This window comes from Nerophis ophidion, linkage group LG02, assembly GCF_033978795.1.
Source record: "Nerophis ophidion isolate RoL-2023_Sa linkage group LG02, RoL_Noph_v1.0, whole genome shotgun sequence".
Classification (NCBI taxonomy): Eukaryota; Metazoa; Chordata; class Actinopteri; order Syngnathiformes; family Syngnathidae; genus Nerophis; species Nerophis ophidion.
The window spans coordinates 72,048,428-72,076,329 of record NC_084612.1 but is presented as its reverse complement, the minus strand read 5'-3'; the positions used below and the strand labels follow the sequence as shown (position 1 = coordinate 72,076,329).

The 27,902-nt window shown below is 38.8% G+C and overlaps 2 protein-coding genes across 6 annotated transcripts in view; one reads left to right on the top strand and one right to left on the bottom strand.

Moving 5' to 3' along the window:
* cers5 (ceramide synthase 5) overlaps positions 1-22,609 on the top strand; it is a 49,309-nt gene extending 26,700 nt beyond the window's left edge. For 2 of the 5 annotated variants that reach the window (XM_061890070.1, XM_061890069.1), the window contains exons 7-11: positions 536-628; positions 8,273-8,401; positions 10,850-10,956; positions 18,586-18,742; positions 21,253-22,609. In XM_061890070.1, coding sequence (XP_061746054.1) covers positions 536-628; positions 8,273-8,401; positions 10,850-10,956; positions 18,586-18,742; positions 21,253-21,387 — 621 coding nt within the window. In that variant the 3' untranslated portion in view covers positions 21,388-22,609. Of the gene's footprint in view, positions 1-535; positions 629-8,272; positions 8,402-10,849; positions 10,957-18,585; positions 18,743-21,063 lie in introns of all 5 variants that reach the window. The other 3 variants (XR_009804676.1, XM_061890072.1, XM_061890073.1) reach the window with 3 other exon arrangements.
* Positions 21,526-27,902, bottom strand: part of LOC133544785 (cytochrome c oxidase assembly protein COX14 homolog) — a 7,930-nt gene continuing 1,553 nt past the window's right edge. Inside the window, exon 3 of the mRNA XM_061890076.1 lies at positions 21,526-21,970. Coding sequence (XP_061746060.1) covers positions 21,783-21,959 — 177 coding nt within the window. The 5' untranslated portion in view covers positions 21,960-21,970 and the 3' untranslated portion in view covers positions 21,526-21,782. The remainder of the gene's footprint in view (positions 21,971-27,902) is intronic.

The window sequence follows — 27,902 nt, the reverse complement described above, 5'->3', positions numbered from 1 at the left end:
CCCTGGTCTGGATGGTTCGTTTCCCCTTTTGTCCAAATGACACAATGTCGAATATTTCCAAAAACAATTTGAAATGTGGACTCGTCAGACCACAGAACACTTTTCCACTTTGCATCAGTCCATCTTAGGTGATCTTGCTCCCATTCGTTCCCATTCGTTATTTTTTTACACAGTGTAAAAATATAATCACTAAAAAATGGAATGAAAGCGCAAACAGTTGTCATGTATAAAAAAAGTTGAAATATTGACACAAATTACACAAAATATACACTTTATATTAAAGCATATGAAAACAGACCCCAGGTTAAAGTATGTGGGGTAAATCCAAAACCTAGAATAAACTAATTTATTCTTGCTTAATGGCCAAAATCACAATTAAATGTGAAACAACCGCTTCTATCAACGCCAGTCATCCAGTCTGAGCGTGGAGTCATGTGTTTTATTATACAAGTGCACTGCATTTTGCCGATTTCAATAAACCAATGACTGACCTTCATATGTGACAGTCATGTTTATTTTGCTCTTGTCGCCAAAGGTCATGACCCCTGGGCTTTACCGCTACTACGTGGCCGAGCTGGCCTTCTACTGGTCGCTTATGTTCTCCCAGTTCACAGACATTAGGAGGAAGGTGAGGAACAACCACTTTCATGCAACTACTCACTCTTTCAAGGTCACGTGGTTTTAGTGCCTCGGACGAGGAGCCGGGTGCAGTGTGTGTGTGTGTGTGTGTGTGTGTTCTTGTATTTCTACCCTTCTTGAGACATAAACAAGGAAAAGTATTTTCCATATGTGGAGGTGTGAACAAGTTAGGACATGAATCATGGTTCCAATAGGGAAAAGCATTGCATCTAATAGAGAATGTCTCGTTTTTGCACCCCTAGTGGTGAAATCCGTCAAAATCAGGGTGGGCCTCGAAAAGGAGGGGATTTTTCAAATTGACTGTGTGTCGGTTTTAAAAGTGCTCCTCCCTCTGGTCAACATATGAAATAACAAGTGTGTGTAAGAAAGTGAAATGCGGCCCCTTTGGCCAAAATGTATTAAAACAAATGTAAATAAATATGTACCTCCCAGTTCCAAAGACATGCACCTGGGGATAGGTTCAATCAATCAATCAATGTTTATTTATATAGCCCCAAATCACAAATGTCTCAAAGGACTGCACAAACCATTACGACTACAACATCCTCGGAAGAACCCACAAAAGGGCAAGGAAAACTCACACCCAGTGGGCAGGGAGAATTCACATCCAGTGGGACGCCAGTGACAATGCTGCCTATGAGAAACCTTGGAGAGGACCTCAGATGTGGGCAACCCCCCCCCCCCCTAGGGGACCGAAAGCAATGGATGTCGAGCGGGTCTAACATGATACTGTGAAAGTTCAATCCATAATGGATCCAACACAGCCGCGAGAGTTCAGTTCAAAGCGGATCCAAGACAGCAGCGAGAGTCCCGTCCACAGGAAACCATCCCAAGCGGAGGCGGATCAGCAGCGTAGAGATGTCCCCAACCGATACACAGGCGAGCGGTCCATCCTGGGTCCCGACGAGCAGTCCATCCTGGGTCTCGACTCTGGACAGCCAGTACTTCATCCATCGTCATCGGACCGGACCCCCTCCACAAGGGAGGGGGGGACATGGGAGAAAGAAGAGAAGCGGCAGATCAACTGGTCTAAAAAGGAGGTCTATTTAAAGGCTAGAGTATACAGATGAGTTTTAAGGTGAGACTTAAATGCTTCTACTGAGGTAGCATCTCGAACTGTTACCGGGAGGGCATTCCAGAGTACTGGAGCCCGAACGGAAAACGCTCTATAGCCCGCAGACTTTTTTTGGGCTCTAGGAATCACTAATAAGCCGGAGTCTTTTGAACGCAGATTTCTTGCCGGGACATATGGTACAATACAATCGGCAAGATAGGATGGAGCTAGACCGTGTAGTATTTTATACGTAAGTAGTAAAACCTTAAAGTCACATCTTAAGTGCACAGGAAGCCAGTGCAGGTGAGCCAGTACAGGCGTAATGTGATCAAACTTTCTTGTTCTTGTCAAGGTTGATTGGCAACACTAAATATGCCTTAGTGTGTGACTGCGATGAGGTGGAGACTTGTCCAGGGTGAACCCCGCCTTCCGCCCGATTGTAGCTGAGATAGGCTCCAGCAGGCCCCCGCGACCCCGAAAGGGACAAGCTGTAGAAAATGGATGGATGTATAGACTTAGACTGAGACCAACTTTATTGATCCACAAGGGAAATTGTTCCACACAGTAGCTCTGTTAAAAAGGATGGAAAGGGTAAGGCAGCTATAAAGTAGACATTTTTTACCATATTAGCAATATAACATATATGTAATATTTACATATTATATATACAGTATATAATAAACCCTGGGCAGGGTTCTTGAGGGTGCATGGGAGTTTGCCCAACCAGTCTACATGTGCTTTGTGGACTTGGAGAAGGCATTCGACCGTGTCCCTCGGGAAGTCCTGTGGGGAGTGCTCAGAGAGTATGGGGTACCGGACTGTCTTATTGTGGCGGTCCGCTCCCTGTATGATCAGTGCCAGACCTTGGTCCGCATTGCCGGCAGTAAGTCGGACACGTTTCCAGTGAGGGTTGGACTCCGCCAAGGCTGTCCTTTGTCACCGATTCTGTTCATAACTTTTATGGACAGAATTTCTAGGCGCAGTCAAGGCGTTGAGGGGTTCCGATTTGGTGACCGCAGGATTAGGTCTCTGCTTTTTGCAGATGATGTGGTCCTGATGGCTTCATCTGACCGGGATCTTCAGCTCTCACTGAATCGGTTTGCAGCCGAGTGTGAAGCGACCGGAATGAGAATCAGCACCTCCAAGTCCGAGTCCATGGTTCTCGTCCGGAAAAAGGGTGGAATGCCATCTCCGGGTTGGGGAGGAGACCCTGCCCCAAGTGGAGGAGTTCAAGTACCTAGGAGTCTTGTTCACGAGTGGGGGAAGAGTGGATCGTGAGATCGACAGGCGGATCGGTGCGGCGTCTTCAGTAATGCGGACGTTGTACCGATCCGTTGTGGTGAAGAAGGAGCTGAGCCGGAAGGCAAAGCTCTCAATTTACCGGTCGATCTACGTTCCCATCCTCACCTATGGTCATGAGCTTTGGGTCATGACCGAAAGGATAAGATCACGGGTACAAGCGGCCGAAATGAGTTTCCTCCGCCGTGTGGCGGGGCTCTCCCTTAGAGATAGGGTGAGAAGCTCTGTCATCCGGGAGGAACTCAAAGTAAAGCCGAGAGGAGCCAGATGAGGTGGTTCGGGCATCTGGTCAGGATGCCACCCGAACGCTTCCCTAGGGAGGCACGTCCAACCGGTAGGAGGCCACGGGGAAGACCCAGGACACTTGGGAAGACTATGTCTCCCGGCTGGCCTGGGAACGCCTCGGGATCCCCCGGGAAGAGCTAGATGAAGTGGCTAGGGAAAGGGAAGTCTGGGTTTCCCTGCTTAGGCTGCTGCCCCCGCGACCCGACCTCGGATAAGCGGAAGAAGATGGATGGATGGATATACAGTATATGAAATATACTGTAATAACTTTAAGTTAGTAATGAAGATTAAAAAACAATTACCGTACAAACAAAATAATTTAAAATGAACTAAAAGCTTACCTTTTTTATATTTGCATAGCATGTATATCATTAATGTAAATATAAATATCTATATATCTATATATGGTCCTAAAGAGGGAGGCATTATTCGGAGGTCTCAAGAAGACAACAAATACAAGAATGCGCTCGCGTGTGTGTGTGCGTGTGTGTGTGTGTGTGTGAACATAGCACGAGGGTGCCCCCTCTCATGTGACTGCTGGCCCAAATGATGCAAATTCCAGAGCAGCAGAGTTTTGGCTCTCATTTTCCCGACTTGTTAGCTCATGTAAAACAAGACGACATAAACATAATATGCAGTATTCCTCTGCCAACCCAATCATTTTCTTTTTCAGTTTTATGACAGATGCCAGTTGTGTTTTTCCGCCTCTCCCTTTCTTTTCTCTTCAATCATAATCGCAGCTTCTTCCACAGGAATTTTTTTTTTTTCATAGTCATTGTGTAATTATTAGTCATACGCGTGTATAATTATTTATTATTGGCGCTCTATGGCTATCATCACACGTATTCCCCCTTGCTTCAAAGCAGTGGTTATCAAACATTTTTCACCAAGTACAAACCCCGTTTCCATATGAGTTGGGAAATTGTGTTAGATGTAAATATAAACGGAATATAATGATTTGGAAATCCTTTCCAACCCATATTCAGTTGAATATGCTACAAAGACAACATATTTGATGTTCAAACTGATAAACATTTTCTCTTTTGCTAATAATCATGAACTTTAGATTTTGATGCCACCAAAACATAACAAAGAAGTTGGGAAAGGTGGCAATAAATACTGATAAAGTTGAGGAATGCTCATCAAACACTTATTTGGAACATCCCAAAGGTGTGCAGGCTAATTGGGAACAGGTGGGTGCCATGATTCGAGCTTCCCAAAAAATGCTCAGTCTTTCACAAGAAAGGATGGGGCGAGGTACACCCCTTTGTCCACAACTGCGTGAGCAAATAGTCAAACAGTTTAAGAACAACGTTTCTCAAAGTGCAATTGCAAGAAATTTAGGGATTTCAACATCTACGCTCCATAATATCAAAAGGTTCAGAGAATCTGGAGAAATCACTCCACGTAAGCGGCATGGCCGGAAACCAACATTGAATGACTGTGACCTTTGATCCCTCATTAAAAACCGACATCAATCTATAAAAGATATCACCACATGGGCTCAGGAACACTTCAGAAAACCACTGTCACTAAATACAGTTTGTCACTACATCTGTAAGTGCAAGTTAAAGCTCTACTATGCAAAGTGAAAGCCATTTATCAACAACATCCAGACACGTCGCCGGCTAAGATGGACTGATTCAAAGTGGAAAAATGTTCTGTGGTCGGACGAGTCCACGTTTAAACCTTTTTTTTTTTCAATATTCGACATCGTGTCATGCGGACCAAAGGAGTAGCAAACCATCCAGACTGTTATCGACGCAAAGTTCAAAAGCCAGCATCTGTGATGGTGTGGGGGTGCATTAGTGCCCAAGGCATTGGTAGCTTACACATCTGTGAAAGCACTATTGATGCTGAAAGGTACATACAGGTTTTGGAACAACATATGCGCTGTCTTTTTCAGGGACGCCCCTGCTTATTTCAGCAAGACAATGCCAAGCCGCATTCAGCACGTGTTACAACAGCGTGGCCTCGTAAAAAAAACAGTGTGGGTACTTTCCTGGGCCGCCTGCAGTCCAGACCTGTGTCCCATCGAAAATGTGTGGCGCGTTATGAAGTGTAAAATACGACAGCGGAGACCCCGGACTGTTGAACGACTGAAGCTCTACATAAAACAAGAATGGGAAAAGAATTCCACTTTCAAAGCTTCAACAATTAGTTCCCTCAGTTCCCAAACGTTTATTGAGTGTTGTTAAAAAAAAAGGTGATGTAACACAGTGGTGAACATGCCCTTTCCCAACTACTTTGGCACGTGTTGCAGCCATGAAATTCTAAGTTAATTATTATTTGCAAAAAAAAAATCTAGTTTGAGTTTGAACATCAAATATGTTGTCTTTGTAGCATATTCAACTGAATATGGGTTGAAAATTATTTGCAAATCATTGTATTCTGTTTATATTTACATCTAACACAATTTCCCAACTCACATGGAAACGGGGTTTGTACCACCTCAGAAAACACTTGTCTCTCCAAGTACCACCATAATGACCAACATTAATATACAGTAGCGTAGTAGGCCTAAGTATTCGTTAAAAACAAGTCGAAGGTTTCATTTAACAAATATATTCAATATGTTTGAACACTGTAACATTACACACAGTTTGAACAGTAACACTGTGCTTGAATATTTAATTACAGTTAGTGATTATTTGACGTACCGCTAGTGTTACACGTACCACTGCTGGAGGATCACAGCTCCACAGCATCAAGAAAACACAATAAAATGCATCATTGAGCTTAAGTCTCACAAGAATTACACAATTTCATTTGAAGTTTTGTTATAGTAAGTTCAATGGTAACTTTTTAATGCCAACACAATTTCACACCTTTTTAAAAGTTTAAGTGTTTAAAGTCATCAGGTCTGGAACTTAAGGCTCTCCCAAGTGCCACTCTAATGACCAGCATTAAAATACAGTAGCGTAGTAGGCCTAAGTATTCATTAAAAACAAGGCGGAGCTTTTATTTAACACAGGGGTGTCAAACGTACGGCCCGAGGGCCGGATCAGGACCGCCAACAGGTTTTATCCGGCCCGCGGGATTAGTTTGTTAAGTATAAAAATTAACCTGAAATTTTGGAATGAAAGACACTGCTGTTGTAAATGTGTCCACTAGATGGCGAAATAGCCATTCTTTGTATCTTTGGAGATGATGCTACAGATGTACAAAACAAACCACAATAATGTTAGTACATCAGTCGAGGAAAATGATCAAACCACATAAATAACATACTGTAATTTGAATGTCATATACCGTATTTCCTTGAATTGCCGCCAGGCATTTAGTATGTGCCTGCCTTGAATTTGAAATCGCATAAAGTGAAGAAGATTAAGAGCTATTCATTAGGATTTAAGGTCCAAGCTTACATCACACTCCAAAAATAAAACATATGTGGTTTTGTCTTACATAAGAATTGTAAATGATAGACAAGAATTTTAAAAAACTTCAGCTCCGGTGAGAGCAGACATTGTACAGTAAGTGATGTTTTATTATGTTTGTTTTCTCTCACAAAGTCGGTTGTATTGCGTTTTTTAAAATTATTGCGGCGCGTATGATTTAAATGAGCAAAATACGTAAATATTACACCTTATTATGAATGTTACTACATTACATATATACTTGCAGTACATGGAGGTCTTTTAATGTTTGTTTAAGGGTTTTGTACGCTGAATAGAGTCACTCACATAGGCTCCGTTGTCAGCTGACTTTTGATCACATTTATTTACTAGTTAGAATGCATTAAAACATGTAGTTTTGTCTTACATAAGAATTGTAAATGATAGACAAAAATAAATAAAAAAGTTCTGCTCTGTTGAGAGCAGACATTGTTCAGTAAGTGATGTTTTTTATGTTTGTTCTCTCTCATAAACTCTGTTGTTTTGCGTTTTTTTTTTTTTAATTATTGCGCCGCGTATGCTTTAAATGAGCAAAATACGTAAATATTACACGTTATTATGAATGTTACTACACTACATCTTTACTTGCAGTATATGGAGGGTTTTGGACATTTTTTAAGGGCTTTGTACGCTGAATAGAGTCACTCACATAGGCTCCATTGTAAGCAGACTTTTGATCACATTTATTTACTTGTTAGAATGCATTAAACAATAAACATATGTGGTTTTGTCTTACATAAGAATTGTAAATGATAAGCAAGAATAAAAAAGATTATCTGCAGTGAGAGCAGACATTGTACAGTAAGTGATATTTTATTGTGTTTGTTTTCTCTCATGAAGTCTCTTGTGTTGCGTTTTTTTTTTAATTATTATTGCGCCGTGTATGATTTAAATGCGCAAAATACATAAATATTACAGGTTTTTATAAATGTTACTACATTACATATATACTTGCAGTACATGGAGGTTTTTTAATGTTTTTTAAGGGCTTTGTACGCTGCATAGAGTCACTCACATAGGCTCCATTGTAAGCTGACTTTTGATCACATTTATTTACTCGTTAGAATGCATTAAAACATGTGGTTTTGTCTTACATAAGAATTGTAAATGATAAGCAAGAATAAAAAAATATATATCCACTGAGAGCAGACATTGTACAGTAAGCGATGTTTTATTATGTTTGTTTTCTCTCATGACGTCTGTTGTGTTGCGTTTTTTTTTTTTTATTGCGTCGCGTATGATTTGAATGAGCAAAATACGTAAATATTACATGTTATTATGAATGTTACTACATTACATCTTTACTTGTAGTATATGGAGGTTTTTGGACATTTTTATAAGGGCTTTGTATGCTGAATAGAGTCACTCACATACTTCTGATGCATTTTTTTACTAGTTACATAGAATGCATGAAACATATGTGGTTTTGTCTTACTAAAAAATTGTATATGATAAATAAGAATCCAAAAAAAAGTGCATCTTCGTCTTTGGCCTGGCAAATGTCCTCATGACGTCTTTTCACTCATAAACGTTTCCTTGAAGGTTGTTGTTGTTGTTCAACTCAGGTCAGAGCTTTCTAATCCGTCTTCTTGGACTGCAGGACTTCTTGGCCATGTTGGTTCATCACCTGGCGACTGTGGGCCTGATCAGCTTCTCCTACGCCAACAACATGGTGCGGGTGGGCAGCCTGGTGATGTGTGTGCACGACGCCTCCGACTTCCTGCTCGAGGTCGGTGACGTCAGTGTGTGCAACTTTTCTGTCGTGTGTCTCAGACAGGGACGTCAAACTCTTCTTTTTACTCGCTCGTGACAGCAAATGCACATAAATACTGATGTACAAACCCCGTTTCCATATGAGTTGGGAAATTGTGTTAGATGTAAATATAAACGGAATACAGTGATTTGAGAATCATTTTCAACCCATATTCAGTTGAATATGCTACAAAGACAACATATTTGATGTTCAAACTGATAAACTTTTTTTTTTTTGCAAATAATCATTAACTTTAGAATTTGATGCCACCAACACGTGACAAAGAAGTTGGGAAAGGTGGCAATAAATACTGATAAAGTTGAGGAATGCTCATCAAACACTTATTTGGAACATCCCAAAGGTGTGCAGGCTAATTGGGAACAGGTGGGTGCCATGATTGGGTATAAAAACACCTTTCAAAAAAATGCTCAGTCTTTCACAAGAGAGGATGGGGCGAGGTACACCCCTTTGTCCACAACTGCGTGAGCAAATAGTCAAACAGTTTAAGAACAACGTTTTTCAAAGTTCAATTGCAAGAAATTTAGGGATTTCAACATCTACGGTCCATAATATCATCAAAAGGTTCAGAGAATCTGGAGAAATCACTCCACGTAAGCGGCATGGCCGGAAACCAACATTGAATGACCGTGACCTTCGATCCAAAGTATCAAAAACCGACATCAATCTCTAAAGGATATCACCACATGGGCTCAGGAACATTTCAGAAAACCACTATCACTGTATACAGTTTGTCGCTACATCTGTAAGTGCAAGTTAAAGTTCTACTATGCAGAGCGAAAGCCATTTATCAACAACATCCAGAAACGCCGCCGGCTTCTTTGGGTCCGAGATCATGTAAGATGGACTGATGCAAAGTGGAAAAGTGTTCCGCGGTCTGACGAGTCCACATTTGAAATTGTTTTTGGAAATACTCGACATCGTGTCATCTGGACCAAAAGGGGAAGCGAACCATCCAGACTGTTATCGACGCAAAGTTCAAAAGCCAGCATCTGTGATGGTATGGGGGTGCATTAGTGCCCAAGGCATGGGTAACTTACACATCTGTGAAGGCACCATTAACGCTGAAAGGTATATACAGGTTTTGGAACAACATATGCTGCCATCTAACCGCCGTATTTTTCATGGACACCCCTGCTTATTTCAGCAAGACAATGCCAAGCCACATTCAGCACGTGTTACAAGAGCGTGGCTTCGTAAAAAAAGAGTGCGGGTACTTTCCTGGACCGCCTGCAGTCCAGACCTGTCTCCCATCGAAAATGTGTGGCGCATTATGAAGCGTAAAATACGACAGCGGAGACCCCGGACTGTTGAACAACTCAAGCTCTACATAAAACAAGAATGGGAAATAATTCCACTTTCAAAGCTTCAACAATTAGTTTCCTCAGTTCCCAAATGTTTATTGAGTGTTGTTAAAAGAAAAGGTGATGTAACACAGTGGTGAACATGCCCTTTCCCAACTACTTTGGCATGTGCTGCAGCCATGAAATTCTAAGTTAATTATTATTTGCAAAAAAAATTATAAAGTTTATGAGTTTGAACATCAAATATGTTGTCTTTGTAGTGCATTCAACTGAAGATGGGTTGAAAAGGATTTGCAAATCATTATATTCTGTTTATATTTATATCCAACACAATTTCCAACCTCATATGGAAACGGAGTTCGTTCTAAAGAAGGGAAAATGCACTAATTTATGCTCAACCTATTCAGAACGAAGTCAAGGAACTCAAGATTTTAGCTGTGACCATTTTTTTTTTTTAAAGTATCATAACTTTCTTCTAATTTACCCTATTTTAAAGAGGTTAGAATTGTTGAAAAGTGTGTTAAAGAAACTGAAAAATAGGTTTAACAGTTAAGGTGTATTTTTAATTGATCAAATTCATGAAATTAGTGTAGAAAGTAAAGAAAAGCCAGAGTGAACATGATTGATACGGTATGAAAAAGTCGGAATTGCACTGTTCATGAAAAAATCCGATACAGGTTGCAAAGGGCAATGACATCGGAATGTGAACAAGGCACAGGACTATGCTTGTAGTCTGGATGTGTGTTCCTCTCTCAGAGCCTCTTGGCCTATGACTAAAACGTCCTTCCTTTGTCCTGGTTAAGCTGTAAAAAGTATCTAAGACTCATTATAAAAACAGTATCAACTGTTTTTTTGTCATCAAGGACAACTGTGGAAAATAATACTATGTAACCTGATGCTAATTGGAATCATGTAAATATTAAAAAAAATAGGACCTAAGGTAGACCCTTGAGGGACACCACGTGTACAAAATGTATCAAAGTATGTGGCCCTCATTGGAATTTCCACGCTGTCGTGAGCTAAATCTGGTCCTTGAGTTTGACACCTGTGATTTACAAAGTCTGGAATCCCACTTAAGTGTTTTTTTTTTTGGTGTCATCAGGCAGCCAAACTGGCCAACTATGCCAAGTATCAGCGGCTGTGCGACCTCCTCTTCATCGTGTTTAGCGTGGTGTTCTTCGTCACGCGGCTCGTCATTTATCCACTGTGGTGAGTACGCCTGCTGGGACTGATTGGGAGGGCTGGGCAATTAATCACATTTTGATTTGGACTTCAAATGTAGCTTCTTCTCACGATCACAAAAATATTCAAATCGGGAAAAAAACGAAACAAAAACAACATGCATGCAAATTCCTGATGAGTGAGCATTTTAGTGAAAACCGAGCACGTCTACTAGACGTTTGGGATCACCATGGTTACTATGTCTTATTTGGCACAGCACTAGTATGGATGCATAATCAATATTCACTAAAGTTAACAAATAAAGGGATAGTGATGTGCGATACCACTGATTTTCTTTCTAGTACGATACCAAGTAAAATTCAGGCTGGTATTGGTGAAACCAATTGGAATTGGAATGTAATGAGAAAAAGCTAAAAAAAAAAATTTTCAACTAATAATAATACTAAACAACAGAAAGTGTTGTCTTAAAAAAAAAGTGCATATATATATATATATATATATATATATATATATGTATGTTTATCCACATACAGTATATGTATATATATATATATATATATATATATATACATACATATATATATGTATGTATGTATATACATGTGTATATATGTATGTTTATCCACATACAGTATATATATATATATATATATATGTATGTATGTGTATATCTATGTATATGTGTATATATACATATATATGTATGTATATATATATATAGAGATGTATGTTTTATGTGTATATATACAGAAAGTGTTGTCTTTATATATACATATATATTTATACATATGTATATTTATATATATATACATACATTCAATTATGTACATATATACATGTATATACATATGTGTGTATTTATATATATATAAATGTAATTATGTATATATATATATGTATGTATATATATATATATATATATATATATATATATATATATAATATATGTGTGTATATGTATTTATATATGTGTGTGTATATATATACATATATATGTGTATGTTTATCCACATAGAGTATATATATGTATGTATGTGTATATATATACATATATATGTATGTATGTATATATAGATGTATGTTTTATGTGTATATATACAGAAAGTGTTGTCTTTATATACACATATATATTTATACATATGTATATTTATATATATATACATTCAATTATGTACATATATATACATATGTGTATATATATATTTGTATATATATATGTAAATGTAATTATGTATACATATATGTATATATATATGTGTGTATATGTATATGTATTTATATATGTGTGTGTATATATATATATACATATATATGTGTATGTTTATCCACATACAGTATATATATATGTATGTATGTGTATATATACATATATATGTATGTATGTATATATAGATGTATGTTTTATGTGTATATATACAGAAAGTGTTGTCTTTATATACACATATATATTTATACATATGTACATTTATATATATATATATACATTCAATTATGTACATATATATACATATACATGTGTATATATATATATTTGTATATATATATAAATGTAATTATGTATATATATATGTATATATATATAATATATATGTGTGTATATGTATATATATATGTTTGTGTGTACGTATATATATAATATATATATGTGTGTGTGTGTTTATGTATATATATAATATATATATATGTGTGTATGTATGTATGTATGTATGTATATATATATATATATATATATATATATATATATATATATATATATAATATATATATATGTGTGTATGTATGTATGTATGTATGTATATATATATATATATATATATATATATATATATATATATATATATATATATATATATATATATATATATATATATATATATATATATATATATATATATATATATATATATATATATATATATATATATATATATATATATCTCAATCAATGTTTATTTATATAGCCCCAAATCACAAATGTCTCAAAGGACTGCACAAATCATTACGACTACAACATCCTCGGAAGAACCCACAAAAGGGCAAGGAAAACTCACACCCAGTGGGCAGAGAGAATTCACATCCAGTGGGACGCCAGTGACAATGCTGACTATGAGAAACCTTGGAGAGGACCTCAGATGTGGGCAACCCCCCCTCTCTAGGGGACCGAAAGCAATGGATGTCGAGCGGGTCTAACATGATACTGTATATATATATATATATATATATATATCTATATATATATATATATATATATAGATGGCGGCGCCCGGACGGGCTGCGACACTGCGGTGCTCTTGCTAAAGATGGAACATTTGGCGGAAATGCCGGACAGTTCTGCAGACTTCATGGCTGGCTCGCATCGTGGTCACTCCGTGATCACGTACGACCGCCAGACACTTCTGGATATGGACATATCGGGCCGTTTTGGACTGATAGACGCGGGCGTGCTAAACATGCTAACTAGCATGGGAATACGTCGGCGGCTACATCCAGCGGCCTGTGAAGCAGGGGAGTCTAGTAGCAGCGGGGGCCGTCTACGGAGCAGACGCCAGCGGTGTGATCGGAAACGCGGATGTCGAGCGGGGCTAAAAACAAAGCAGAAGGCTAATCCCCACAGAACACCACTTCCCTCCACCCTGAAGACGGATTTAAATAAAGGATGCGAGACTACTGGTCTGGGTAAGGAGTCAGTTAAATTAGAACAAGTTTTTTCTGCTTTGAGTGTTTCAGAGTTGGACATGTGTTTTACTGAGGTGGCTAACTATGATGCGTGCAGTTTATCAAAGCAACAAACAAACAATCGGAAAATCCCCGTTACTGAGGTGGCTAACCATGATGCGTGCAGTTTATCAAAGCAACAAACAAACAATCGGAACATACCCGTCGTATCAATTCCTAGATATGGTCGTAATTATACTGAATGCACTGGGCATAATAAACACAACATTATTAATATTGCTACTACGGATAATTTGATCAAAAATTCCCTAAAACAGCCCACTACCTATAATATAGGTTTTTTAAACATAAGATCATTGTCTCCCAAAACGTTGTTAGTTAATGATATCATCAGAGACAACAATCTTAACGTCATCGGTCTCAGTGAAACCTGGCTTAAACCAAACGACTTTTTTGCGCTAAATGAGGCATGTCCTCCTAACTTTACACATGCGCATATTGCCCGTCCGCTTAAAAGGGGTGGGGGGGTCGCACTAATATACAACGAAAACTTTAACCTTAGTCCTAACATAAATAATAAATATAAATCGTTTGAGGTGCTTACTATGAGGTCTGTCACACCGCTGCCTCTACACCTGGCTGTTATCTACCGCCCCCCAGGGCCCTGTTCGGACTTTATCAATGAATTCTCAGAGTTCGTTGCTGATCTAGTGACACACGCCGATAATATAATCATAATGGGGGACTTTAATATCCATATGAATACCCCATCGGACCCACCGTGCGTAGCGCTCCAGACTATAATTGATCGCTGTGGTCTCACACAAATAATAAATGAACCCACGCATCGCAGCGGTAATACGATAGACCTAGTGCTTGTCAGGGGTATCACCGCTTCCAAAGTTACGATACTCCCGTATACTAAAGTATTGTCCGATCATTACCTTATAAAATTCGAGGTTCAGACGCATGTTCGTCAAACTAATAATAATAATAACTGCTATAGCAGCCGCAACATTAATACGGCCACAACGACAACTCTTGCTGACCTACTACCCTCGGTAATGGCACCATTCCCAAAGTATGTGGGCTCTATTGATAACCTCACTAACAACTTTAACGACGCCCTGCGCGAAACCATTGATAACATAGCACCGCTAAAGTTAAAAAAGGCTCCAAAAAAGCGCACCCCGTGGTTTACAGAAGAAACTAGAGCTCAGAAATTATTATGCAGAAAGCTGGAACGCAAATGGCGCACGACTAAACTTGAGGTGCACCATCAAGCATTTAGTGATGGTTTAATAACTTATAAACGCATGCTTACCTTAGCTAAAGCTAATTATTACTCAAATCTCATCCACCGTAATAAAAACGATCCTAAATTTTTGTTTAGTACGGTAGCATCGCTAACCCAACAAGGGACTCCTTCCAGTAGCTCCACCCACTCAGCTGATGACTTTATGCAATTCTTTAGTAAGAAAATTGAAGTCATTAGAAAGGAGATTAAAGACAATGCGTCCCAGCTACAACGGGGTTCTATTAACACTGACACGATTGTATATACGGCGGATACTGCCCTCCAAAATAGTTTCTCTCGTTTTGAGGAAATAACATTAGAGGAATTGTTACAACGTGTAAATGGAATAAAACAAACAACATGTTTACTTGACCCTCTTCCTGGGAAACTGATCAAGGAGCTCTTTGTATTATTAGGTCCATCAGTGCTAAATATTATAAACTTATCACTTTCCTCGGGCACTGTTCCCCTAGCATTCAAAAAAGCGGTTATTCATCCTCTTCTTAAAAGACCTAACCTCGATCCTGACCTCATGGTAAACTACCGACCGGTCTCTCACCTTCCCTTTATTTCAAAAATCCTCGAAAAAATTGTTGCGGAGCAGTTAAATGAACACTTAGCGTCTAACAATCTATGTGAAACCTTTCAATCCGGTTTCAGGGCAAATCACTCGACGGAGACAGCCCTCGCAAAAATGACTAATGATCTATTGCTAACGATGGATTCTGATGCGTCATCTATGTTGCTGCTCCTCGATCTTAGCGCTGCTTTCGATACCGTCGATCATAATATTTTATTAGAACGTATCAAAACACGAATTGGTATGTCAGACTTAGCCCTGTCTTGGTTTAACTCTTATCTTACTGATAGGATGCAGTGTGTCTCCCATAACAATGTGACCTCGGACTACGTTAAGGTAACGTGTGGAGTTCCCCAGGGTTCGGTCCTTGGCCCTGCACTCTTCAGCATCTACATGCTGCCGCTAGGTGACATCATACGCAAATACGGTGTTAGCTTTCACTGTTATGCTGATGACACCCAACTCTACATGCCCCTAAAGCTGACCAACACGCCGGATTGTAGTCAGCTGGAGGCGTGTCTTAATGAAATTAAACAATGGATGTCCGCTAACTTTTTGCAACTCAACGCCAAAAAAACGGAAATGCTGATTATCGGTCCTGCTAGACACCGAACTCTATTTAATAATACAACTCTAACATTTGACAACCAAACAATTAAACAAGGCGACACGGTAAAGAATCTGGGTATTATCTTCGACCCAACTCTCTCCTTTGAGGCACACATTAAAAGCGTTACTAAAACGGCCTTCTTTCATCTCCGTAATATCGCTAAAATTCGCTCCATTCTGTCCACTAAAGACGCTGAGATCATTATCCATGCGTTTGTTACGTCTCGCCTCGACTACTGTAACGTATTATTTTCGGGTCTCCCCATGTCTAGCATTAAAAGATTACAGTTGGTACAAAATGCGGCTGCTAGACTTTTGACAAGAACAAGAAAGTTTGATCACATTACGCCTGTACTGGCTCACCTGCACTGGCTTCCTGTGCACTTAAGATGTGACTTTAAGGTTTTACTACTTACGTATAAAATACTACACGGTCTAGCTCCATCCTATCTTGCCGATTGTATTGTACCATATGTCCCGGCAAGAAATCTGCGTTCAAAGGACTCCGGCTTGTTAGTGATTCCCAAAGCCCAAAAAAAGTCTGCGGGCTATAGAGCGTTTTCCGTTCGGGCTCCAGTACTCTGGAATGCCCTCCCGGTAACAGTTCGAGATGCCACCTCAGTAGAAGCATTTAAGTCTCACCTTAAAACTCATTTGTATACTGTAGCCTTTAAATAGACTCCCTTTTTAGACCAGTTGATCTGCTGTTTCTTTTCTTTTTCTTCTATGTCCCACTCTCCCCTGTGGAGGGGGTCCAGTCCGATCCGGTGGCCATGTACTGCTTGCCTGTGTATCGGCTGGGGACATCTCTGCGCTGCTGATCCGCCTCCGCTTGGGATGGTATCCTGCTGGCTCCGCTGTGAACGGGACTCTCGCTGCTGTGTTGGATCCGCTTTGGACTGGACTCTCGCGACTGTGTTGGATCCATTGTGGATTGAACTTTCACAGTATCATGTTAGACCCGCTCGACATCCATTGCTTTCCTCCTCTCTAAGGTTCTCATAGTCATTATTGTCACAGACGTCCCACTGGATCATTATTGTCACCGATGTCCCACTGGGTGTGAGTTTTCCTTGCCCTTATGTGGGCCTACCGAGGATGTCGTGGTGGTTTGTGCAGCCCTTTGAGACACTAGTGATTTAGGGCTATATAAGTAAACATTGATTGATTGATTGATTGATATATATAATTACTACAGGCCAAAAGTTTGGACACAGATTCTCATTTCAATATTTTCATGACTTTTTACATTGTAGATTGTCACTGAAGGCATCAAAACAATGACACCTGTGAAGTGAAAACCCTTTCAGGGTCGAAGCTCATCGAGAGAATGCCAAGAATGTGCAAAACAGTAATCAGAGCAAAGGGTGGCTATTTTGAAGAAACTATAATTATAAAACATGTTTTCAGTTATTTCCCATTTGTGTTAAGTACATAACTTCATAGTTGTGATGCCTTCAGTGACAATCTACAATGTAAATAGTCATGATAAATGAGAAGGTGTGTCCAAACTTTTGAATTTGTGACACTGAAACAATACAAAAAGAATGCCATTGTAAGTTAATAATACTAACACGGGCACTGGTAAACGTCTTAGCATGTTAGCTATTGCTAATGACGCTAGCTTCATTATATTACGACAGTCCGTACAAATATGCATGAAAGCACTCCTCGTGGGACAGTTTAGCATGAATTGTTGTAGTTATATTGTAAAATGTACAAACGTTGCTGGGAGTGACGAATGAAGAATCCATATGAGTAGAAACGCTGTGGAGTGGTGATCAAACTCGTCCAAGACATGGCGCCATAGCACAATACGACACTATGTCAGTGTATTTGCTTGTTTTTCTTTGATTGATTGATTGATTGATTGATACTTTTATTAGTAGTTTGCACAGTACAGTACATATTCCGTACAATTGACCACTAAATGGTAACACCCCAATAAGTTTTTCAACTTGTTTAAGTCAGGGTCCACGTTAATCAATTCATGGTAAATCTATTTGAATTATGGCCGTCAGCGAAGGAAAATCTATAAATTAGACGCACCGTTCTATAAGCTGCAGAGTTCAAAGCATTGGAAAAAAAGAATGTTTAAGTTATACATGACATGAATTGACTGGTCTGTAAACATGTTTCCGTACCATCGCCTCTGCTGGTGGCAGGCAGGTACTGCACTTCTTTTTGCCTCCCATTATTTCAAGGCGCAACTAATCCACGATGGATTTCTCATAATCAGACCAATTTATAAACTCGTCGATTCAGCGTTAATAGACGCCCAGTGAGATACGTGGCGGTGGTCTACAGCCATTGCCTTTTCTGGTCGTTCCCTGCACGGCGTGAGAACATCTCCAGTGACAATGTGACTGCAACGTGATCAAGCATATCCTGTGTCCTGCCGGGCGAAATCCAAACCTCTCATTGAGGTCACAAAACCTTGGCGTCATTAGAACCTGTTCTTACACACTTGTGTGTGTGTGTGTGTGTGTTGTAGGGTGCTGAACTCCACCATGTTCGAGAGTTGGGTTATAGTGGGCCCCTTCCCGTCGTGGTGGCTCTTCAACTTTTTACTGCTGGTGCTGCAGGTGCTGCACGTCATCTGGTCTTACCTCATAGCACGCATCGCCATCAAGGCCGTCCTAAGGGGCAAGGTGGGTCACCGCAACACAAACACCCCTCCATACTTACCAGCCCTTTGTCCACCTCTAAAAAATAAAAATAAAAAAGGACAGTTTGTCTAAAGTAGGAGGCCCCATAAGTGGTCGAGTTGGTCATGCAAGTGTAAAAAGAAGTGGAACAGTGTTAAGACAGCGTTTAACCGCTGTGGAGCTGAGATAGGCTCCAGCACCTCCCGCGACCCCGAAAGGGATAAGCGGTAGAAAATGGATGGATGATGAACTTGAGCGTGAACTAAAGTGTAACAACCAATTTCACACCAGCACCTGAGTAGAAGTACACAGGACTGCAATCTATTTGTGGTGGCGGCTTGGTAATGTCATTTTCTGACATAATAACCTCTAAAACAAGCTATATCATCATATAGTTGATGATCATAATTGCTGTACATATTTACTTCAAAAGAGAGAAGTGTTGGGTACTTCTCTTGTCGCCTTATTTGTGTTTGACTTTATTAAGTGTTTGGCACAATATGTGTTTCTCAGCTGGGGTCCATAGGGGTCGTACTTAGTTGTAATACACTTTTCTACCACTTGTGGCAGTAATGACAACATCAAACAAACAGAAGAAGTACGGAGCTAAAGTCATAGAGAAGTTTCTAAAGCGCAAAAATTATGACTAAAGTGGTGAAGCTGTGTTTTTCATTTGCATTTTGACAGTTAATTTAAGAAACATCTCCATCCATCCATTTCTACCGCTTGTCCTGCTCTGTCTATTATTCTCAGTTTAGTTCATATTATTTATGAATTATATATATATATATATATATATATATATATATATACATATACATATATATATATATATATATATACATATATATATATACATATATGTACATATATATATACACACACACATATATATTTATATATATACACACATATGTGTGTTTGTATATATGCGTATATATATGTATATATATGTGTGTGTATATATGTGTATATACATGCGTATATGTATACATATATATGTGTGTGTGTGTATGTATATATAAATATTTATATGTATGTATATAGATGTGTGTGTATATTTATATATATGCTTGTATATATGTCTTTATATATATATATATATATATATATAAATGTGTATATATACATATGTGTGTGTGTATATATATGTATATATACATGCACATATGTATATGTATACATATGTGTGTGTGTGTGTATGTATATATAAATATTTATATGTATGTATATAGATGTGTGTGTGTATATATATATAAATATATATGCTTGTATATATATATATGTCTTTATATATGTATGTATATATATATATATATACCGGTGTGTGTGTGTGTGTGTATATATATATATATATATGCTTGTATATATATATATATATATATATATATATACACACCGGTGTGTGTGTGTGTGTGTGTGTGTATATATATATATATATATATATATCCATCCATTTTCTACCGCTTATTCCCCGCGACCCCAAAAGGAAATAAGCGGTATAGGTATACACACACATATATATATATATATATATATACACACACATACACATATATATGTAAAGACATTATATATATATACATATGTATGTATGTATGTGTATATACAGATATATTTAGTTAAATTATTTATTATGCACTACATAAAAGTATATACATTATTTTTCATCAGTTTTTGTCATCCCTTCTATTGCAGTATATTTATTTTTGTAATCAGTCTGACCTAAGTCTTGATAATAACCTTTGTGATCAACGCATATCATTTGACAAGGTTTATTTTAAACTGTTAGTAGGTTCAATATAATTAAAAACAAGACTAAGATGAATAATTCAGTGTTAATATTTCAATGGGCACCTATGTAGTAGAAAAGTTAGGCTGCATGGTCAAAAAGGTAAAGAACACTTGTGGCAGTCCACGACATATACGGTAATAAAAACAATAAATGGGAATGTTTTGATTCCAGCATTATACATTATTTGTGCATGCAAAAATGTTAATTATTACCACATTTTATTGGTTGTAATTAAAAAGTACACATACATGTTATATTGTTGTTGTGTTATTCTATCATACCTGCTTTTTAATTAATGTTTAACGTTTGTTATTCCAGGACGTAAGTAATTTTTTAGAGAATTATAACATTTAAGTTGTATTTGTTCAGACTAAATCTGTCAATCCACTTCAGCCCTAAACACTTTTTTAAATATTTGATCAAATTATGTCATTTTTTAATTAGCATAAATTTGCATGACCCTTTCGGTGTCCCAAATTCTACTCTGCTTCTGCGCTTGTTTGTTTCCACGTCTTTTTTTTTTCTGCAGAAGAAGCCGTTTGGGCCGTCTTGATGGCAAGACTCCATCTTTCACTCCCGTCTTTGTCCTCCCCGGTTCTTCCTTCTCTCTCTCGCTTGCTTCTTCCTTCAAGTCTTGACAAGCGTTGACAATGTCTGGTCAGTCAGAGGCGCCCCCTTGTGGTCACCCTGAGTGTGAGCTCTCGGTCTGTCTCAAAAGGTGTGCAGCGACGTGCGCAGCGACGTGGACAGCAGCTCCGAGGACGAGTCGCCGCGGAAGGAGAACGGCGCCAACGGCCACTGCGCCGCCGGGAGTCGGCCTCGGAACCTCGGCGGCTGCTCGCATCACGCGTGACCTTTTGAGTAAAAAACGCTCGCCGGTAGTGAAGGGACGATGCAGAGGTAACACGTTAAAAAACAAACTGATACGTCGGGATGTTGGTCTTCACGTGGAGATCTCGGTGTAGTGACGTCATTGATTGTTTAGAACATAGCGTGTTTCGTGATTTTTTATTATTATTATTATTGTTGGATGACTTAGTGGCTACCTGTACAGGTGTCGGGCACATACATGTACATATACATGTACATATACATATACATGTACATATACATATACATGTACATGTACATATATTTCCCTGTTGAAAGCTGCTGTGCCGTTACACACCTTAAATGGTACAAACAACTGCATTGCATCCCAATGTCCTGCAGGAAATAGAGGGGGCGGGGCCACAGTAGTCCGGGCCGTCAGTCCTTAATGACTTCCGGGTCCTGGTTTTCGGCGGCCAGCTGGAGCCGCTTCTGCTTCTGCATGAAGCGGTAGCCGCGCACGGCGCACAGGTAGCCGCCGTAGAGGGTCAGCAGCATCATGGAGCCCGAAAAGGCCCGGTAGCCGATGTCGGCGAGGCGCTTGGCCGTTACCATGGCGACGGCCTCTGAAAGGAAAGAGACGGTCTGATGAGCGCGCTGAAAGAAGTGAAATACAACTCTGACGTACAATGGGGCAAAAAAAGGGTTTAGTCAGCCGCCGATTGTGCAAGTTCTCCTACTTAAAATGATGACAGAGGTCTGTAATTGTCATCATAGGTACACTCTTTAACTGGGAGAGACAGAATGTGAAAAACAATCCAGGAGTTCACATTGTAGGAATTTTAAAAACATTTTTTGTAAATGATGGTGAAACATGTAGGGATGTGGCAATATCGATATTTCATAATCACACTTACTGTGAGCAAAATGATCACTGTTATTATTACCCTAATAATGTTGAATAATACACACTGAAATATTTTAACGTTTTATTTTAATAAATACATTGACACACAAACAGTTGACAGATTTAATATTGTTTGCCTCATAAAAGCCATATTATTTGTTTTTTCAGTGATTGAATATGTCTATTTTCCATTTTAATTTGTAAACGTTTTTTTTTTAATGTTTTATTCAATTGCTCCACTTGCGGTTTATGTGACGTCACGCGAGATCACTTCCTGTTAAAAAAACACCTGTGTCCGTTTCAACTTGACCCATACTTGCCAACCTTGAGACCTCCGATTTCGGGAGGTGGAGGGGTGTGGGGGCGGGTTAAGAGGGGAGGAGTATATTTACAGCTAGATTCACCAAGTCAAGTATTTCATACATATATAAGAAATACTTGACTTTCAGTGAATTCTAGCTATATATATATATATATATATATATATATATACACTCTTAAACAGGACAATACTGCCATATACATGCATGAGGTTAGAAAAACAAGAATGGACAATTCAACCCTTAACTCAACAATGACTAGATGAGTGTTATATGTGTGTAAATAATTGAACACTGAAACTCAAGTATTTATTTTATATATATATATATATATATATATATATATATATATATATATATATATATATATAAAATAAATACTCCTAGGTACTTTCGGGAGGTGTGGGGGCTAGGGGCGGGTTAAGAGGGGAGGAGAATATTTACAGCTAGATTCACCAAGTCAAGTATTTCATATATATATATATATATATATAAGAAATACTTGACTTTCAGTGAAATCTAGCTATATATATATATATATATATATATATATATATATATATATATATATATATATATATATACATACATATACACTCTTAAACAGGGCAATACTGCCGTCTACATGCATGAGGTTAGAAAAACAAGAATGGACAATTCAACCCTTAACTCATCAATGAGTAGATGAGTGTTATGTGTGTGTAAATAATTGAACACTGAAACTCAAGTATTTATTTTATATAGATATATATATATATATAGATATAGATATATATAAATAAATTAAAATAAATACTTCACTGAAACTCAAGTATTTATTTATATATGTATGTATGTGTGTGTGTGTGTGTATGTGTATATATATATATATATATATATATATATATATATATATATATATATATATATATATATAATAAATTCTTCAGTGCTCATTTATTTACACACACATAACACTCATCTACTCATTGTTGAGTTAAGGGTTGAATTGTCCATCCTTGTTTTCCTAACCTCATACCATGAATTGATTAACGTGGACCCCGACCCAAAAACTTATTGGGGTGTTACCATTTAGTGGTCAATTGTACGGAATATGTACTTAACTGTGCAATCTGCTAATAAAAGTATCAATCAATCAATGCATGTCCAGTAGATGGCAGTATTGTCCTGTTTAAGAGTGTCACAACATTGACTGCTGTTATTGTGTGTTGTTACCGCTCTGGGAGGACGATAATGAAACTGCCTAACAATAAACCCACATAAAAACCCAAGAACTCGCCCTCGATCATTCTACAGTTATAACGTCATTGAGCAGACATGTTTATATTGTGGGAAAGCGGACGTGAAAACAGGCTGTCGACACGTCACTCAGGTCCGCATGGAGCTGGAGGGGGCGTGGCCTCCAGCTCCGCCTGAATTTTGGGAAAAAATTTGTCCCGGGATGTTTTCGGGAAGGGCGCTGAATTTCGGGAGTCTCCCGGAAAAATCCGGGAGTGTTGGCAAGTATGACTTGACCAGGGGTCGGCAACCCAAAATGTTGAAAGAGCCATATTGGACCAAAAATACAAAAACAAATCTGTCTGGAGCCGCAAAAAATTAAAACCCATATTACATACAGATAGTGTGTCATGAGGTATAAATTGAATTGAGAGGACTTAAAGTAGACTAAATGAGCTTAAATATAGCTACAAATGAGGCATAATGATGCATTATGTACATAAAGCTAGCCCAAATAGCATGTTAGCATCGAATAGCTCGCAGTTTTGCAGTGACCAAATATGCTTGATAAGCACTCAACACAAGAGAAGTGAAGTGAATTATGTTTATATAGCGCTTTTCTCTAGTGACTCAAAGTGCTTTACATAGTGAAACCCAATATCTAAGTTACATTTAAACCAGTGTGGGTGGCACTGGGAGCAGGTGGGTAAAGTGCCTTGCCCAAGGACACAACGGCAGTGACTAGAATGGCAGAAGCGGGAATCGAACCTGCAACCCTCAAGTTGCTGGCACGGCCACTCTACCAACCGAGCTATGCCGCCCCACACATCAACAAAACTCATTCATGCACAACGTTGAAAGTTTGGTGGACAAAATGAGACAGAAAAAGAAGTGGCATAAAACACGTCCTAGAAAGTCGGAGAAAGTTATACATGTGAACAAACTAGGGTGAGTTCAAGGACCGGCAAAAAGTAGGACAAAACGGCGCTCGCCAAATACTCGAATCAGTGAAGCATGTTTAATATAAACAGTGTGCTTTATAACAATTAGGGAGGTTTGTGTCATGTTTGTCCTCCTACAGAAACCAAATTAAAACAAAAAATATGTTTTCTACCCCCTCATATTTTTCCATTTTTCATACAGTTTTAAAAAACCTCCAGAGAGCCACTAGGGCGGCGCGAAAGAGCCGTGGGTTGCCGACCTCCGAAATTGACGCTAGTAATGTGCGACACCACTGGTAAAATGTGGAGATACTTTGTACAAATACTGCGAACCTCTTTTGTCTTCTGAAAGTTAAAAAGCTGAGTATTTCAAATATACTTAAAATATAAACAAAGTTTAGTTAGCAAATACATTTTAAAAAATGATACTAACTTGTTTATTAATTTGAAAAATTTAAATAATAAACACGGTGTAACTTTACATTAATATTTACGTAAAGACAGATTTGTTGTTGTTACAAAATCATATTATTTTTATTCCATTCTTACAGTGGGGGGGTGAAGTAAAATGTAAGAAAAGAAAAAAAGAGCAAAAAATTCAGTATGTAATGAGAAAAAAATGTTTGAACTACCGTATTCCCTTGAATTGCCGCCGGACATATAGTATGCACCTGCCTTGAATTACTGCCGGGTCAAAATAATTAGCGCATGCTTGGTATTTCCGCCGGGTCAAACTTGTGTCACTTCCCCTGTTATCATCTTCAAAATGGAGGAGGCTGATTTCAATAACTTAAAATCGCATAAAGGGAAGAAGATTAAGAGCTATTCAGTAGGATTTAAGGTCCAAGCTATTGAATATGCTAAAAAGAACAGTAAGCAGCTATGTTTTATTAATACACCTGTGGAGCCGTGGTCCGACAGACAGGCATAGCACGCAAGATGGCGGCGAGGAGACGGCGAGCGAGCGGAGAGGAGGAGCAGAAGAGCGACCTGGACTGAGGTTTTATTGAAAAATAAACAAAGTCAAACTGCTCAAGCCATGTCCTGCCTTGGTGGTCCTGGGAACCCGCAAGACGACGGCTTGAGACCGTCACAATACCGTAGCTGCGTGTGTCAAATATGAGTCATTAAATGACTCCCGCCTCCTGGTGGTAGAGGGCGCTAGTGATCCTTCTTGCGACTATTCGGCTGCAGAAGACGTGATTGTGCTGGGACGGATATGACGCAGCGGGTGAACGACGGACCTTTGCTGGCTATGTAAACAACCGGGCTGAAATAAAGCATGTTCCAGTCCTAAATACCCAGTGTATTATTTATACAATAACACTTCCTGGTGGCAGTGGTGGGATAAAGAGATCACCCACGGAGCAGAACGGGAGGGGGAGTTGTCCGAGGATAATTATGTCGTTGCCCCCGCACTTGAGGAGGCGAGCTAACTGATAGCAGTTTTCCAAACTGGACTTTCAATCGAAGCAGGAGGTAATATAGGAAAATCTCCATGGAGACAGAGAGACTTTTAAAACTGAAGAAAGATAAGGAAGACTTCTATAAACAAGTTGTCGAAGCTTTTGATCAGAAGGAGCTGGCATAGATTAACCATAATAACGTTTTTTTTTATTATTAAATGTGCTTTTCGTGATGGTATCCTTACATCACACTCAAATGTTTACTGCATGCCTTTGGTAAGTGTCGGAGTGAGAAGAGGTTTTAAAATAATTAGCGCATGCTTACTTTTACTGCATGCCTTTGGTAAGTGCAGGAGTGAGAAGAGGTTTTAAATTAATTAGCGCCCCGGCGGCAATTCAAGGAAATACGTTAATAATAATACACTTAGTCACTTATAATACCAACTTGACACAATAGTTTTTTCCTTGGCAAAACTACATCTGTATAAATGAATTGTATGTTTAACTTCCGGGTGTTGTGACCTGATGTGGTGACGTCACAACAACACAAAATACATTCTACAGGAAAGGTTTTTAATAGAGATGTCCGATAATGGCCTTTTTGCCGATATTCCGATATTGTCCAACTCTTAATTACCGATTCCGATATATACAGGTGTGGAATGAACGCATTATTATGCCTAATTTTGTTGTGATGCCCCGCTGGATGCATTAAACAATGTAACAAGGTTTTCCAAAATAAATCAACTCAAGTTATGGAAAAAAAATGCCAACATGACACTGCCATATTTATTATTGAAGTCACAAAGTGCATTATTTTTTTTAACATGCCTTAAAACAGCAGTTTGGAATTTGGGACATGCTCTCCCTGAGAGAGCATGAGGAGGTTGATGTGGGCGGGGAAGCGGGGGGTGTATATTGTAGCATCCCGGTAGAGTTAGTGCTGCAAGGGGATCTGGGTATTCTGTTGTGTTACGGTGCGGATGTTCTCCCGAAATGTGTTGGTCATTCTTGTTTGGTTTGGTTTCACAGTGTGGTGCATACTTGTAACAGTGTTAAAGTTGTTTATACGGCCACCCTCAGTGTGACCTGTATGGCTGTTGACCAAGTATGCATCGTGTGTGTGAAAAGCTGTAGATAATATATAATTGCTCTGTACTTTTCCCTACGACTATGTACACAGCTGCGTTTTGAAAAGTAATTAATTTTACTTTTCTGCGATGAGGGGGCAAATTGTCTAGGGTGTAAAGCGCCTTCCGCCCGATTGTAGCTGAGATAGGCACCAGCGCCCCTCGCAATCCCAAAGGGAATAAGTGGTAGAAATGGATGGATAGATAATTTTACTTTTGGAAACCGATACCGATAATTTTGAAACAGATACTGATAATTTCCGATATTACACTTGAAAGCATTTATCGGCCGATATTATCGGACATCTCTAGTTTTTAATATATTTTTGTTTCACCCATCTAATCTGGTTAAGAGTTATTTCTCTGTCTACAATGGGGGTCGGTAACTCATCCGGCTCTTTATCGCCGCCCTAGTGGCTCTCTGGAGCTTTTTCAAAACTGTATGAAAAATGGAAAAAGATGAGGGGAAAAAATATATTTTTTGTTTTAATATGATTTCCGTAGGAGGACAAACATGACACAAACCTCCCTAATTGTTATAAAGCACACTGTTTGTATTAAACATGCTTCACTGATTCAAGTATTTAGCGAGCCCCGTTTTTTCCTACTAATTTTGGCGTCCTTGAACTCACCTTA